This window comes from Rhincodon typus, chromosome 1 (assembly GCF_021869965.1).
Source record: "Rhincodon typus isolate 14 chromosome 1, sRhiTyp1.1, whole genome shotgun sequence".
NCBI classification, from domain to species: Eukaryota; Metazoa; Chordata; class Chondrichthyes; order Orectolobiformes; family Rhincodontidae; genus Rhincodon; species Rhincodon typus.
Genome location: NC_063332.1, coordinates 9,736,402 through 9,753,364, shown reverse-complemented (window position 1 = coordinate 9,753,364; position 16,963 = coordinate 9,736,402). Strand labels below are relative to the sequence as shown.

The 16,963-nt window shown below is 44.4% G+C and overlaps 1 protein-coding gene across 1 annotated transcript in view; it reads left to right on the top strand.

Annotated features, from left to right (window-relative positions):
• LOC109931733 (dedicator of cytokinesis protein 1-like) overlaps positions 1–16,963 on the top strand; it is a 1,067,415-nt gene that overhangs the window by 1,028,524 nt on the left and 21,928 nt on the right. Inside the window, exons 37-40 of the mRNA XM_048601800.1 lie at positions 1,332–1,465; positions 2,403–2,487; positions 13,001–13,087; positions 14,037–14,213. Coding sequence (XP_048457757.1) covers positions 1,332–1,465; positions 2,403–2,487; positions 13,001–13,087; positions 14,037–14,213 — 483 coding nt within the window. The remainder of the gene's footprint in view (positions 1–1,331; positions 1,466–2,402; positions 2,488–13,000; positions 13,088–14,036; positions 14,214–16,963) is intronic.

The window sequence follows — 16,963 nt, the reverse complement described above, 5'->3', positions numbered from 1 at the left end:
AGACCCTTTTCTGAAGAAGGGTCTAGGCCCGAAACGTCAGCCTTCCTGCTCCTCTGATGCTGCTTGGCCTGCTGTGTTCATCCAGCTCTACATCTTGTTATCTCACTTGTAACTAATCTATTGGAATTCTTTGAAAATTAACATGTGCTGTGGATAAAGAAGAATCAATGGCTGTACTGTCCTTAGATTTCCAAAAGGTATTTGATAAGATGTCACATTAAAAATTAATGTGGAAAATCAAACCTCTTGGTGTAGTGGGTAAGATATTGGCATGATCGGAAAATTAGTGAGCTAACAGAGAGCAGGCATAAATAGGTCGGTTTTCTTTGGTTGGATAGATTGTAATGAGTAGTGTGCAAAGGGATCATTGCTGGAGACTCTCAATGTTTTACAATTTATACAAATGACTTGGATGAAAGAACCGAAGGTGTGTTTGCTAATGACTCAAAGATATGTAAAAGAAAGGCAAATTGTGGAGAAGACGTAAGGAGATGACAAAAGGGTTATCGAAAGGTTGAGTGCATGGGCAAAGATCTGGGAAACGGAGTAAAATGTGGGAAAAAGTGAAATTTTCAATTTTGGCAGGAAGATCAAAAAGGCCAACATGTTATTGAAATAGTGTGACAGTACAGGGCTCAGAGGCAGAGGGCTCTCAAACCTGAATTCCAAAAGGTTAATATACAGGTTCAGTAGGTAATTAGGATACCTGATAGTTACAGTTTATTGTGAGGGAAATTAAATACAAGAGTAAGTAGGTGATGTTTCACTTATATAGTGACACCACATGTGGAGAAGTGCGTACAGTAGTTTTTATTTATTAAGAACATAGAACATAGAACAATACAGCACAGTACAGGCCCTTCACCGCACGATGTTGTGCCGACCTATTATCCTATTATGCAAGAATTTAAATGCTTGGGAAGCAGATCAGGGAATATTTACTACGTTAATGCACTGGGGAGAACTCCCAAGCTCTTCTCCAAAGAAGTGTGATAGTTTATAGGAATATAAGAACAGCAGTAGGCTGTTCAGCCCCTCGAGGTTGTTCTCACATCCCTCTGAGAGGTCAGATGGGGCTTCAGGTCAAAACCTCTCCAAAAATACAGCACCTCTGACAGTGCTGCACTCCCTCAGATATGTGCTGGAGGGTTTGCTCAGATCTAACTAGAACCTTCTGAATGTGAGGAGACAATGTTACTAGTATGTCAAAGACCTCAGATATTTTATGCTGCAGAGCTGTAGCAGCTACTGAAAGCCCCATTCGCGTCCACCTTGCTTAATCGGGATCCCCAACCTTTCAAATTGACTTTCTACCCTTTCCCTTGGTGTAGCCACAACAGTACTGCCTCTCGTGTTCTTTTCCTTCACCGCAACCCCCAACAGTTGTTCATTGCTTCACCGTGCAACCAATCCTGGGAGAACAGCCACAGTTTCACAACAAGAATGTCCCGGAGCAGATTGTGGGGTAAGTTCTCCACACATTATTCTCAACGGGAATAGCAGGTGGGGTTGGTTAATACTGCGGCACACTCAGGATGCCTGGATCACTGGGGGAAAGACACTTCCTGCTGTGTCTGTGCTCCCACTTTCCCATGGGGTCACGGGAGAAGTCAGGAAAAGGATGGAAAGCTGGAGCCTAAAAGTGGAAAGTTGAGTCAGGTCATTGTACCTTTGTCTAAAATTAAGGATGAATTAGGCTCCCGTAGGCTCATTGGTCATAGAGTCAATGGAAACAGGCCCTTCAACCCAGCTTGTCCATGCTGCCCAGTTTTCACAATTAAACTAGTCCTGTTTGCCTGCGTTAATTCCATATCCCTCCAAAGCTATCCCATCCATGTACCAGTTTAAATGTTTCTTAAATGACAAAGTTGTATTCGCTTCCACCACTTCCTCTGGCAGTCCATTCCAGACACTCATCACCCTCTGTGTGAAAATGTTGCACCTCTGGACCCTTTTGTATCTCTCTCCTTTCACCTTAAACCTATGTCCTCTAGTTTTAGACTCTGCTACCATGGGGAAAACTGTTGGCTATCTACCTTATCTACGCCTCTCATGATTTTATAAACTTCTATAAGGTGACCTCTCAGTCTCCTATGCTCCAGGGAAAAAAGTCTCAGTCTATCCAACCTTTATAACTCAAACCTTCCACTCCAGGTAGTATCCTAGTGAATCTTTTCTGCATTCTTTCTAGTTTAATGACTGAAACTGTAAATATTAAATGTGGTTTCTGCACTCCAACACACAATTTTTTTAAGGGGGAAGAATCAAAAACAACCGTAAACAGATGGCAGACCGAGTGTGTTAAAACTGAGGAAGCACAATTCAGCTGAGAGTCAGAATGTTCAGAGGCATCTCTTGCTTTTGTCTCACAAGTCCTTTTTTTTGTCCCTTTCACCCCTCAGCTTCTTCAAAGCTAATAACGTTTCAAAATTCAGCTACTCTAGACCAATCAGGAGAGGGCCGAAGGACCCAGAGAATGAATTTGCTGTAAGTACCTCTTTATCCAGTACCTCTGAATCATAATTTGGCGTAGCCCATGAGAGCCACTGATTATTTGCATTGTATCTAATTTGGGAGAACCATGTTTACATGTTTCTATGTATCATCCATCCATCTTCGTCAATTAACGATAAAGTTGACATTTATACAGCTTGTTTTTCTAAAAGGCAGTGTGGTCTTTTCACTGCCATAACATGCAACAATCCATCTGAGGACAGCAAGATCCCACAAATGACTTTGCTTGAGGGATAAATGTGGGTGCTGGGCACAGAGGAGAATTCCTTCACTCATCTACAGAATGGCCGATGTTTTGAAATGGGTTTGCGAGAGTAGGCGGGTCTCGAATTCAATTCCTTCAGTACTTCAGGGAAGCAACTGCCTGAATTCTGAGCTTAAATCTCTGGAGTGGGGCGTGAATGTTGTATTCAGATGACCAATCTAGCCCAACTTCTTAACCTGTAGGCAGTTAATAAGTAAGCCCCTGATGTCTTAGCTGTCTGGTGCCTAATGCTTCATCAGAAGAAAGGGGATCAGAGTTCCTGCTTTGAGCTAAGTTTTTACAGCTGTTATTTCATTACCAATTGGTGGAGTTCAAATTGATTACCACATTTCATCCATTTCGACAGTGTATTTTATTTGCTCTTACGATGCTAGCATAATTTCCATTTATTGCCCATACCCAATTCCCTTTGAGAAGGTTGTATCGAACAGCCAATTTTTTCAAATTCATGAGATGTGGGCACTTCTGGCCGGGTCAGTATCAATAGCCTGTGCCTCATTGTTCTTGGCAAGATAGTTGTGAGCTGCCTTCCTAAACCACTGCCGTCCATGTGCTGTGTGTTGACCCACAATGCCATTCGGGATGGAGATCCAGGATTTTGACCCAGTGACCGTGAAGGAATGGCGATATATTTCCAAGTCAGAGTGGCTTGGAGGAGAACTTACAGGTGGTGTTCCCATGTATCTGCTGCTCTTCTCCTTCTAGATGGAGGTGCTCATGGGTTTGGAATGTGCTATGTACAGATTTTTTGTGAATTTCTGCAGTGCATCTTATAGATAGACATTGTTGTACAGTACACATTGTTGCTACAGAGTGTCGGTGGTGGAGTGAGTGGATGCTTGTGGATTTAGTGCCAATCAAGCGGGCTGCTTTGTCCTGGATGATGTCAAATTTCTTGAGTGTTGTTGGGGCTGCACCCATCCAGGCAAGTGGGGAGTATTCCATCACACTCCTGACTTGTGTGTTGTAGATGGTGGACAGGCTTTGAGGAGTCAGGAGGGAGTTACCCCTCACAGTTTTCCTAGCTTCTGGCCTGCTCTTGTAGTCATTGAGTTTATTTGGTGAGTCCAGTTGAGTTTCTGGTCAATGATAACCTCCAGGATGTTAATGGTAAGTGATTCAATGACACTAGCACCATTGAATGTCAAGGGGCGGTGGTTAGATTTCCTCTTATTGGTGATGGTCATAGCCTGGCATTTGTGAGGCACAAATGTTGCTTGCCACTTGTCAGCCGAAGCTTGGATATTGTCCAGATCTTGTTGCATGTGAACATGGACTGCTTCAGTATCTGAGGAATTGTGAATGGCTCTGAACATTGTGCAATCATCGGTGAACATCCCCACTTCTGACCTTACAAAGGAGCGAAGGGCATTGATGAAGCAGCTGAAGATGGTTGGGCCTAAGACACTACCCTGAGGAACTCCTGCAGAGATGTCCTGGATCTGAGATGATTGACCTCCAACAATCATGGCCATCTTCCTATGTGCCAGGTATGACTCCAACCAGTGGAGAGTTTGCCCCCAGTACGATTCTAGTTTTGCCAGGGCTCCTTGATGCCACACTCAGTCAAATGCAGCTTTGATGCCAAGGACTGTCACTCTCGCCTCACCTCTGGAATTCAGGTCTTTTGTCCATCTAGCGACTAACTCAACTCCTGACACCCCAACGCTGTCCAAAACTTGGACACATATTGCCGTTCCTTCACTGTCGCTGGGTCAAAATCCTGGAATTCCCTCTCTAATAGCATTGTGGGTCAACCCACAGCTGGTGGACTGCAGCAGTTCAAGAAGGCAGCTCACCCCCACCTTCTCAAGGGCAACTAGGGATGGGCAAGAAGCGCTGGCCAGCCAGCGACGCATACGTCCCACAAATGAATAGAAATATACTGGAATATACTGGAATACTCCCTGTCATCCTGGATGAGTGCAGCTCCAAGAACACTAGAAGATGTTGATGGCCCACAGCACCCATGGATGCCCAGTCTTGAGTTGCTAGATCTGTTTAAGTGATTCTCACCACCCTTAACATTCACTCTCTTCGCTGCTGATACACAGTGGCTACAAGATACACTGCAGTAACTTGCCAAGGCTCCTCTGACAGCACCATCCAAACCCATGACATGTTCCACCTAGAAACATCACCACCTACAAGTTCCCCCCAAGCCCTGATTTGGAACTGTGTTGATGTTCCTTCAGTGTCACTGGGTCAAACCCCCAAAACCCCCTTTCTTGCAACACTGTTTCCTAAAAGCCAGAGATTGCAGCAGTTCAAGAATGCAGCTCACCACCACCCTTAAGGGAAGGGGCAATATTAGCCAGGCTCTCATCCCATCAATAAAGGAATTTTAATAAGTCAGAAAGTCAGCTAGGGGAGGCAATGGCCTAGTGGTATTATCACTGGACTGTTAATCCAGCGATATTCTGGGGACCTGGGTTCGAATCTTGCTACAGCAGATGGTCAAATTTGAATTCAATAAAATATCTGGCATTAAGAATCTAATAATGACCATGAATCCATTGTCAATTGTCAGGGGGAACAGCCCATCCAGTTCACTAATGTCGTTTAAGGAAGGAAACTGCCATCGTTACCTGGCCTGGTCTACATGTGACTCCAGACCCACAGCAATGTGGTTGACTCTGAACTACCCTCTGGGTCTTTAGGGATGAGCAATAAATGCTGCCTAGCCAGCAACGTCCTCATCCCATTAATGAATAAAGGAGGAGAAAAGTAAGCTTGATGTAGCAAATCCAACATAATTTTGAAGGGTGGAACAGACTGGGGGGCTGAATGTCCTAAACCTCGAACTACTCCAAACACTCTTACACTTTCATGATTACTTTGGCCCTTTGAGGCTGATTTGCATCTTATGTGGGTACATTCCACATCTATTCTGTTTGTTTTCCAATGCTGCAACAACTGAGCTCATTAAGAGAACAGAGCCTACACTGCTGTTCCGCTGATCAAACACTTTGATTCTATCACATTCGGCAGCTTTCCACTGAACACCATCACACCAGGGATGCTCTCTGAAACACTTGGCCCTCATGAAAATGCACTTCTGTTAATGATTTTCACTCCGTGCTGTTTACAGATTCCCGGGAATATTTTTCTGGCACCTGCCGAAGAGCAGTTAATTAGTTTCGTGAGCAAGGCCCTCAGCGTTAACTCTTTCACTGCCGGCTGGGTCTACCACCTATCCTGATGCTGCCTGTCAACTTCTGTCCTGACTCGGCACGACCCGTCCTCATAGGAAGGGAGCGCCCACCACAAGGTGCCAGAGTTGACAGAATAAAATTTTGGGGGTGGCAGAGAGGAGACAGACGTGTGAAAAATCGCAATAAGTAAATGTTAATAATCCATGGTGTAAAGTGAAAGTATTTAAATATGTTGGCCTCTAACGCCCACCACTCTCGCAGCTAATAATCTTGCAAGAAGCTGGAAAAGAATGAAGACAGCAGTTTTAATAGTCTCGAGAGCAAGTGGGAAACACCAGTTTTCAGAGTGTTAGCATTGGATCATTAAGTATTTATAATGATTTGACAGCGGCGCATATTTGTTCCTGAAAGCATCGAAGCTGCTGTCTCATTATGGGATACCACCTTCACCCTCACCAAACTCGTTTTTTTTTAACACGGCCAGTAAGACCATTCTGGATATTGCTGGTGAGATGGTTCCACAGTTGATAGAGAATCTATTTCCATCAGCTTAAATAAGCAAACCCTACTCCAGCCACCTCAGTTACCAACCCATTGAAGACCTCAGATATCAGTAGGCCCTCGCTCCCTCCTGCCCTAACAACATTAACAAAGAGGTAGAGGTGCCGGTGTTGGACTGGGGGTGGACAAAGTCAGAAGTCACATGACCCCAGGTTATCGTCCAACAGGCTTATTTGAAATCACAAGCTTTTGGAGCGCTGCCGTGTTGTCAGGTGAAGTCGCTACATCAGGTGAACCTGAACATCAGGACAGAGGTGAGGAGGGCCTCATATTTGACTGAACCAATAGGCAATTAGTTATGAACGTGCCTCCCACTCGTCAGGGAGATGTGTTCAAAGGGAGGTTCCTCTTATCTGTAAGGGAGATTGGAATAATGATCAACATCCTGGGGTTAAAATTGACCAAAAACCCAACTGGACTTGCCACATAAGCATAGTGGCTACAAGAACAGGTCAGAAGCTAGGAATAATGCAGTGAGTGACTCCTCAAAGCCTGTCCACTATCTACAAGGCACAAGTCAGGAATATAATGGAATATTCCCCACTTGCCTGGATAAGTGCAGCTCCAATAACACTCAAGAAGCCTGACACCATCCAGGACAAAGCAGTCTACTGGATTGGCACCACATCCACAAGTATCCAGTCCCTATCTACAAGAGCAACTGCAGAAATTCACCAAAGATCCTTCGATAGCATCTTTCAAACTGTCAGCTGTCTAGAAGTAAGGTAAAATCACCATTGTCTTATCAGAGAGATGACTGGTGATGTTTTAACCTGAGGGTCACCACACCCCAGGCAAGGGGAGAGGTTGAGGAGGAGGGATCACCATGGTAACCTTAGCTGGGGTTGGAATTGAACCCACAAGACTGCCATCTAGCGAACTGAGCTAACCAACAAGTACAAAAGCAGCAGATACATAGGAACACCACCACCTGCAGGTTCCCCTCTCAGCCGCTCACCATCCTGACTTGGAAATATATAGCTGTTCCTTCACTGTCACTGGGTCAAATTCCCTCCCGAAGGGCATTGTGGGTCAACCCACGGCACATGGACTGCAGCGGTTCAAGAAGGCAGCTCACCACTACCTTCTCAAGGGGGGCAACTAGGGATGGACAATAAATGCTGGCCCAGCCAGCACCTGTGCGAATAAAGAAAACTTACACATGTCTAACCTTAAAGAAAATCCAGAGGAGCTTTCCCTAGTCACAGTTCCACCTCTGTGGATAGTTCATGAGATAATTCTAAAAGTTTGCTAAAGGTCTAGGTCGAGTGGAAAGTGCGAAAGAGAATTGTGTTGATTTTGACCACAGCCCAACAACAAAAGCAACTTCCATTTATATAGCACCTTTAGCATTGCCACACCATCTCAAATGCATTTCGAGGGAGAGTACAAATGGAAATTTAACAAGGGTGACGTGAAAAGTTATTTGGGCAGATGACCATAAGCTTGGTAGGTTTGAAGGAGAAGGTTTTAAGTGGGGAGGAAGGGTGGTAGTGAGGAGAAAATTCCCCAATTTAGGGACTAGGCAGCCGAAAGTATAGCTGCTATTTGGATGAATGATTAACATCAGGAAGCGTCCAAAATTGGATGAATGCAGTTGCTGAGATACTACACCCACCTTATTCACTGTACTAACCATCTCCCACCAGGTCCTACTGCAATGCAGTTGTATGCACGGAGCCACAGTCATTTCTCCATTAAAGACAAAAACTTGGTTATGCGTAGCACAGGGGGAAAACCCACCCTAAATATGGGGTCAGGTCGCCAGGAGCCAGTGTAAGGATTAAACCTGTACTCTCGGCTCTGTTCTGTATCATATTCCAAGTCATCTTGCCAATTGAGTTAACTTATCCCCAAAACATTGAGATTTGTTTTTCCCCCTTTATTTATTAATGGGGTAAGGGCATCACTGACTAGGCAGCATTTATTACCCAGAGAGCAGTTCAGAGTCAGCCACATTGCTGTGGGTCTGGAGTCACATGTAGGCCAGACCAGGTAAGGATGGCAGTTTCTTTCCCTAAAGGACATTAGTGAACCAGATGAGGTCCCCCCCCCACCCATTCAGCAATGAATTCATGGTCATCATTAGACTCTTAATTCCAGATATTTTATTGAATTCAATTCCACCATTTGCCGTGGTGAGATTTGATTTAGAATCCCTAGTGTGGAAACAGGCCCTTCGGCCCAACAAGTCCACACCAAACCTCAGTGCATCCCACCCAGACCCATCCCCCTATAACCCACCAAAACTACACATCCCTGAACACTATGGGCAATTTAGCATGGCCAGTCCACCTAACCTGCACATCTTTGGACTGTGGGAGGAAGCCGGAGCACCCAGAGGAAACCCACGCAGACACGGGGAGAACGTGCAAACTCCACACAGACAGACAGACACCCGAGGCTAGAATCGAACCTGGGTCCCTGGTGCTGTGAGGCAGCCGTGCTAACCACTGTGCCACTGTGCCACCGTGCCGCCCAGATTTGAACCCAGATCCCCAGAATATTATCTGTTTTCTCTGGATTGACAGTATAACAATAATACCACGAAGCCATTGCCTCCCCTATAAGTCAAAAGGAAATCAACGCTGCTTTCAGACCTCTATAACAGTGCATGTGCTCCACCCAGTGGTTCACTCTTGTTTCTGCAACTTATAACTTCACACATTCCTTCTGGAGTGTCTAACTTCAGGGACAAACTTGTAATTATAAAGTACCTTTCGTCATGACCTGAGGACCTCGCGGAGCTCTTCAGAGCCAATGCAGTACCTTCTGAAGTGTAGTCCTTGTTGTAATGTGGGGAAAGTGGCAGTCAGTTTGTACACAGCCAGCTCCCACAACAGTGATGCATTAATGAATGAATGAATGATTTATTTATTGTCACATATATCTTGAAGACACAGTGAAAAGTGTTTTGTTGCCACTCTGGTGCCATGTTGAGTTACAATAAGGATAAAAAGAAATTACTTAAAAAAAAGTTCATCTTCTGTTCAAGTTGCGGGGGGTCAAGCACAGCTTCAGGGCTTCTGTAAGGTCTCTGCAAGGTGTTCTGGTCATCAAGGGGTCCTGCTCCAGGATCAGCAATGATAACGCTGATGCCCCAGGAGACCCTGGCTCTGCCTCCCTCACCTTGCGGACACCACCAAGAGTCCAGGCTCCAGGCCTACTGCCCCTACCAAGAGCCCAGGCTGTGGGCCTACTGCCCCTGCCAAGAGCCCAGGCTCCGGGCCTACTGGCCCTGCCAGGAGCCCAGGCTCCGGGCCTACTGCCCCTGCCAAGAGCCCAGGCTCCGGGATGAGCAGATCATTTAGATTTTGCTGATATTGTCTGAGCACTGTTGTTAGAGGTGTTGTGTCAAGCAGCTCCAGCTGATGTCTCAGGGAGATAAAAGCATCTGAGGCAGATGAAAAATCAAGGGAATGTTTTGCCCGAAGTTCAAGTCAGTATTTATCTCTTAATTAACATCACTAGAAATTAAAGTTATTGATTTTGGGAGCTTGCTTTCAGAAAATTATTGGGCAGTTATTATAAATGCAAATAAGTTCTCCAGCAGAAGTTTGCGACTATAAACCTGGCCCTTCTTGAAACTAAGATGTGAAAACCAACTCTTGATTGGGGATGCAGTGGGGTTGTGGTAATGTGACTGGACAGAATCTCTACACCAAAGTTCTGGGGATCTGGGTTAAAATCCCAACATGGTTAATGCTGGAAAATTAGTTTCATTTAAAAAAAAAAGTGAAATAAATAAAGAGTTGGCCTCACAATGACTGTGTAGCTCTTTCAGTTATTGTAAAAGCATCACTAATGCCCTTTAGTGATAGAAATCTGCTGTCCTTAACTAGTCAGGCCTACATTTGACTCCAGACCCACAATGGGGTTTACTGTTAACTGCCCTCTGAACAATTATGGATAGGAAACAAATGCTAGCTGACCCAGCAATGCCCATGCACAGTGTTTGTGAAGGAGTAAAGAATACCACAGCTCTATTTGTTCCTGCTTAAGGCACTGTTTTCTTGTTAGTATTTTGTTGTGGTCACTTGCAAAAAGAAAAGGCGAAGTCACCACAGTCCCATGTTGCAAAACGATTTGAGAATCTACTCAGGGGAGTTTAGAAGAATGAGAGGTGATCTCATTGAAACATATAGGATTCTTAAGATGCTTGACAGGGTAAATGCTGAGAGGATGTTTCCCCTCATGGGGGAGTCTAGGACTGGAGGGCATAGACTGAGAATAAAGGGGCACCAATTTGAGACTGAGATGAGGACGAATTTCTTATCTCAGAGAGTTGTGTGTCTTGGGAACTCCTTGTCACAGAGAGCTGTGGGAGCAGAGTCCTTGTATCTATTTAGGGCTGAGATAGATAGATTCTTGATCAGGAGGGGAATGAAGGGTTATGGGGAAAGGGCAGGACAGTGGACATTAGGAAGACTGGATCAACCATGATCCTATCGAATGGCAGAGCAGGCTCGAGGGGCCAAATGGCCTACTCCTATTCTATTTCTTATGGTTTTATAGTCGCTGTCTCTCATTTGAGAGATAACTGGTGATGGTTGAATCTGAGGGTTACCACACTTCAGGTGAGGGGTGAGATTAAGGAAGTGGGACCTTCATGTTGACCCCTGCCAGCATATGAATTGAGCCCATGCTGGCACAAACCAACCTTCCAGCCAACTGAGATAAACAAACCTCAAGATCCTTTGTGCTGGCATCATCCATCCATTCAGGGGATTGCTGAACACTTTGCATTGGGAATCCTTGGTCTTAAGCCTGAAATTTTGTTATTATGAGGACAGCAATTGAAAACACCAAACCGTAGCCTTGAATTGAAAGTCTCAGGTGTTCTTGTGAGGACAGAGGTTCCACTCTCTTCAAATAAGGTCATGAAGAGAAGTGGAGCCATCCCTCATTAATGACAAGTTCCTATAGGCCTCAGGCCTTAAGGCAGATCTAAGCTCCTGCTTTCTCCCCGAGATATTACCGAGCTCATTTTAATAGCAACAGGGCAAACGAAGGATTGATTCAACTCCACTTTCCTGCCTGATCTGGATTGAGAGTTGTGGTAGATTTTGGTGAAATAGTGGAAAAAAAGATGGAGCAACTAAAGCAGGAGGAATAAGCAAAGTTCTCGAATAGTTAGGTAGATGAGAAGGAGGTCAGTCAGTCCATTTTGTGTCTGTTCTGGTTCTCGGTGGCTTGTCCCATTGTTTTTTTCAGGTTTTGAGATCCATGATTCGAATATTTCCACTAAACTCTCAGGCACTGCACTCAAATTCAAGCCACTCACTGTCAACAAAAGATCTTCCCTATGTCACCATTGCTTCTCTTAGTAATTGCCTTCAATTGGTGCCCAACCCTTCTATGAATAGTTTCTCCCTGAATACTTTGCCCAGATACCTCATGATTTTCATCATTTCTGAAAGTCTCTTCGAAGCGAAATAGAATTGTACTTGACAGAAGTTGGGCAATTGACCTACCGTGTCCTTACTGGCTTCCAAAAGAGCTACCCAGTTAGCTCCACTCTCCAGGTCTGCCTCTGATCCTGTCTTCTCTGAGGTTCTAGAGGACAATATCATGATGGTAACATTGTTAGAAATATGACTCAACAACTTGGGCTAATGTTCGCAGGATGTAAGTCTAGAGCCTACTAATTCATCACCAGTTGGCATGGATTCGATGGACCGAATGGCCTGATTCCACACTGTAGGGATTCTATGTTTGATGTGTTAATTCAAATTCAAATAATTAATAAATCCTAAAATAATTAATCGGACAGAGCAATAGTGGCCATGAAGCAACCAGGTTATGGTAAAAGCTCATCAGTTTCACTTTTTAGGTGAAGGAAACTGCCATCCTTACTTGTGCCTACAGGCTAATGTCTCTGGCTCGGTGGTTAGCACTGCAGCGCCAGGGACCTGGGTTTGATCCCAGCCTCAGGCGACTGTCTGTGTGGAGTTTGCACATTCTCCCTGTGTCTGTGCAGGTTTCTTCCGGGTGCTCCGGTTTCCTGCCACAGTCTGAAGTTGGGCAGGTTAGGTGGATTGGACATGGGAAATGCGGGGTTATGGGAATAGGCTGGTGGTGTGTGGCTGAGTGGGATGCTCTTCAAAGGGGTCAGTGTGGACTTGATGGCTGAATGGCCTCTATCTGAAGTGTAGGGATTCAGTGATGTGATGGAAGAGCCACAGTGATGTGGTTCACTCTTAAATTGCACCTGAAACATAGTCACAAACCACTCAGCAGAGTACCCCAGTAAAGTTGGCACTGCGTGTGTAATGATGGGAGATGGATTATAGCTGTTCACGTTTTCAAGGGCCATTAGGGATGCCCAACATCCGATGACTGAGCGAAAATACTAGCAACTCCTGTTTCTCTGACCTACCCATATAACCGAAGTCCTTCGTCCTGTGCTACTCAGCATTGTCTGTGAGATATTAATGACTTGTTTGACTGGAGTGCCAAACTGGAGATCAGGATTGATTTTGTCATACTCTTCTCTTTCAAACAGTCCATGTGGATTGAGAGGACCACATTCACTACGGCATACAAGATGCCTGGCATTCTCCGCTGGTTTGAAGTTGTGCAAACATCAATGGTGAGTAGTCAGAAACAGCGACTAAAACAACAGTTTGCATTACATGCTAGGTCATGGATGGTGCTGAATATCTAGCTCACAAAGCATTACTTTACAGAGGGTGTATTGCCGTAGAGAGAGCCAGCATGGACCTGATGGGCTGAATGGCCATATATTGTAGAACAGAGGGGCTTAGGGGCTCAGGGTCATAGTTCTTTGAAGTTTGCATTACATATAGACAGGGTGGTTAAAAAGGCATTTAGCATGCTTGCCTTCGTTGTTCAGTACTTTGAGTATGGGAGTTGGGAAGTCATGTTGAGGTTGTACATGCTGGATATTATTAAACTAGAGAAGGTTCAGAAGAGATTTACCAGGATGTTGCTGGGTATGAAAGGTTTGAGTTATGAAGAAAGGATGGATAGGCTGGGACTTCTTTCACTGGAGCGTAGGCTGTTGAGGGGCAACCTTATAAAGCTTCATAAAATCATGAGGGGTATAGATAGGATGAATTGGTGTCTTTTCCCCAGGATGAGGGGTATCAAGACTAGCAGACATATTTTTAAGGTGAGAGGAGAAAGATTTTAAAAAGATATGAGAGGCAATTTTTTACACAGAGGGTGGTTCATGTGTGAAATGAACTTTTTGAGGAAGTGGTGGATGTGGGCACTGTTACGTTTGATAAGTACATGAATAGGAAAGGTTTGGAGGGATTTGGGGCAGGAGCAGGCAGGTGGGACTAGTTTAGTTTGGGATCATGTCTTTCATGTGCTGCTTGGACCAAAGGGTCTGTTTTCATGCTGTATGACTCTATATATGTTATTATCACTATGTAAAAACTATTTTGCCTGGAGTGCCACCCTCACAGCTATTAAACATACCGAATTTTGAACGCTTAATCACAAGTGTGAGGCTTGTTTGCGTATGAAAAATGGAGTACATTGCGTTAATTTGTGGCTTTTGTATTTCACAGACTTTTGTTAGCCCATTGGAGAATGCCATTGAAACGATGCAGGCCAGCAATGATAAGATACTAACCATGATCAACCAACACCATAGTGATCCCAACCTTTCCATCAACCCTCTCTCTATGCTTCTGAATGGGATTGTGGACCCTGCTGTCATGGGTGGATTCGCCAAATATGAAACAGTGAGTTGTCCGATAACTGCAGTGTGGCTACATAAAGGAAAGAAAGTCTTCACTTTTTTCCTGGTCTCTTGCCAGTCCTCAGGATGTTCCAAAGGACCGTGGAGCCAACAGCATTTTTTTGAAGGGTCTGAGGAAGGGTCACCGCACCCGAAACGTTAACTCTGTTTTTTCCTTCACAGATGCTGCCAGACCTGCTGGGCTTTTCCAGCAGTTTTGTTTTTGTTCCTGTTTTTTGAAGTGTGGCCTGTTGGGATGCAGGAAACGAGGTAGCTGGATCACGTACAGCAATGTTCCATCAAACAGCAGTGTGGCAATGAACAGATAATCGGTTTCTCTTGTATGAGGAATAATGGTGCACCTGCAAAGACCTTGTGGTTCCTCCCATCTGTCCCTCATAGATGTGATATCTCCTGTAAACAATCCCCACACCAACCTGACCATGTTTTGTGATGTTAGAGGAAGCATAATTATTTGTGGCTATCTAACATTATCAGAGGAATGCCTGAGACCTACTGGAATGAGGGAACAGTGATGGATGTATTAATTCAGAGTTAGTTGAGTTTGCTTTGGTTGTAAAAGTATGGGGAGGTAGTCATGATTACCAGCTTTATGGAATGGTTACTAACTGAGATGAAGCTCTCACTAAAAGTACAGACTTGAGTTCTGTTTAAGTACAGTTATCTTTTGGAGGATAATGATGTTGATCGGACAATGGAAAGAATGCCCTCGCTCTTCCTTCAAATACTGTCCAGGGGTCTTTTCCATCCACTTGGAGCCTTAGTGTGAAATTTCATTGGAAAGACGGAACCTCCCAAAGTACATTAGTCCATCAGTGTTGCAATGGATTGGCAGCTAAGATCCTGTTCCCATTTATGGGGCTTGAATCTTGACCCACTGGTGACACTTCATTGCCAATATCTGAGTCCTTGATCATACAGAACAGTTGGGAAGCACTACCCAAGGAGATGTCCCTGTAGATATAGGTACAGACAGTTAAGAGACATTTTCAAATCAACCTGTTCAGAGATGTTGTGGAACACCCCTGGAGCAGGTGGGACTTGAACCTGGATCTCCTGGTTCAGAGGTAGGGACACTTCCACTGCACTAACAAGCTTATTCTGCAGCCTGATTGAAGGCCTGGTAATTTTTTTTTCATTCATTTACAGGAGGCGGCTTCACTAGCTAGGCCAGCGTTTTCTATTGCCCAGAGGCTGTGAGTCTAGAGTCTCATGTAGGCCAGACCAGGTTAGGAAGGCAGGATATTAGTGAACCAGACATGTTTTGTTTTGTGACAATCATCGGTGTCTACAAACTTGCTGTTTTAATTCCAAATTTTATTGAATTCACATTTCAGCACCTGCCGCAATGTGAATTGAGCCCATGTCTGCAAGGCATTGGCCTACAGTTTTGTGTTGTTAGTCCAGTAACATAAGTATTACGCCAACATGTGTGCAGTTCTGGTCACCCTGTTATAGGAAGGATATTATACAACTGGAGAGGGTTCAGAAAAGGTTTACCAGGATGTTGCCTGGAATGGAGAGTTTGAGATGTAAAACTAGACTGGAAAGGCTGGGACTTTTTTCACTGGAGCATAGGAGGTTGAGGGGTGACCTTATTGAGGTTTATAAAATCATGAAAGGCATAGATAAGGTTAATGACAAGGATCTTTTTCCCTAGGGTGGGGGAGTTCAAAACTAGGAGGCATATTTTTAAGGTGAGAGGAGAATGACTTAAAAAGGACTTGAGGGGCAACTTTTTTACACAGAGAGTGATTTGTGTGTGGAATGAACTGCCAGAGGAAGTGGTAGATGTGGGTACAGTTACAGCAGCATTTAAAAGACATTTGGATAAATCCATGAATAGGAAATGTTTGAGGGGATATTTGGGCTAAGTGGAGGTAGGTAGGATGAATTTAGTTTGGGTACACGTTCGCTGTGGACTGGTTGGAATAAAGGGTCTATTTCCATGCTGTATGACTCTATTTCTCCATGATCACTTTCCTCACAGTCTGCTGGTTATGTTACCGGATTAGTAATCTGGTGATTAGCACTTCTGACATAAAGATTTATAGTTTACCACAGGTAGATGGTGAATTTAAATGTAATTGCACTAAAACCTGGAATAAAAGTTTGCTGCCAGCAATGTTGTCCATGAAACGATCAAATTGTAAAATCACAGCTGGATCACCAATGTTATTTAGAGAAAGCATTTACCACCCTCATTTACTGTGGGATTATGTGTGACTCCAAACCCACAGCAATACGGTTGATTTTTTCTTTTAAAATTAACCTGTTCAGACAGATGTTATGATGTATTTATTATATGCCTCTGGAGCAGGTACGTGCTTGAACCCAGGTGTTCTGATTCAGAATTTGGGACACTACCATTGAACCACAGGAATCCTCGATAGTTGAGCCTGAGGAATTGCCAGCAATGTGCGCATCACGTGAATAATTAAATTGCAATCATGCACTTCTGTGTGGAAATTCCACCAAGTAATGAACAAAGGCAACCACAAGGAGAATAAAATAAAAACAGAAAATGCTGGAAATACTCAGCGGGTCTGATGCCATCTTAATTAATATTTTGAGTCCAATTCAACTCTTCTTTGGAAACGGGTTTGTCCAGCACTTGAGATAACAAGGTGTAGAGCTGGATGAACACAGCAGGCCAAGCAGCATCAGAGGAGCAGGAAAGCTGACTTTTCGGGTCTGGACCCTTCTTCAGAAAAAGGCCCAGACCCGAAACAT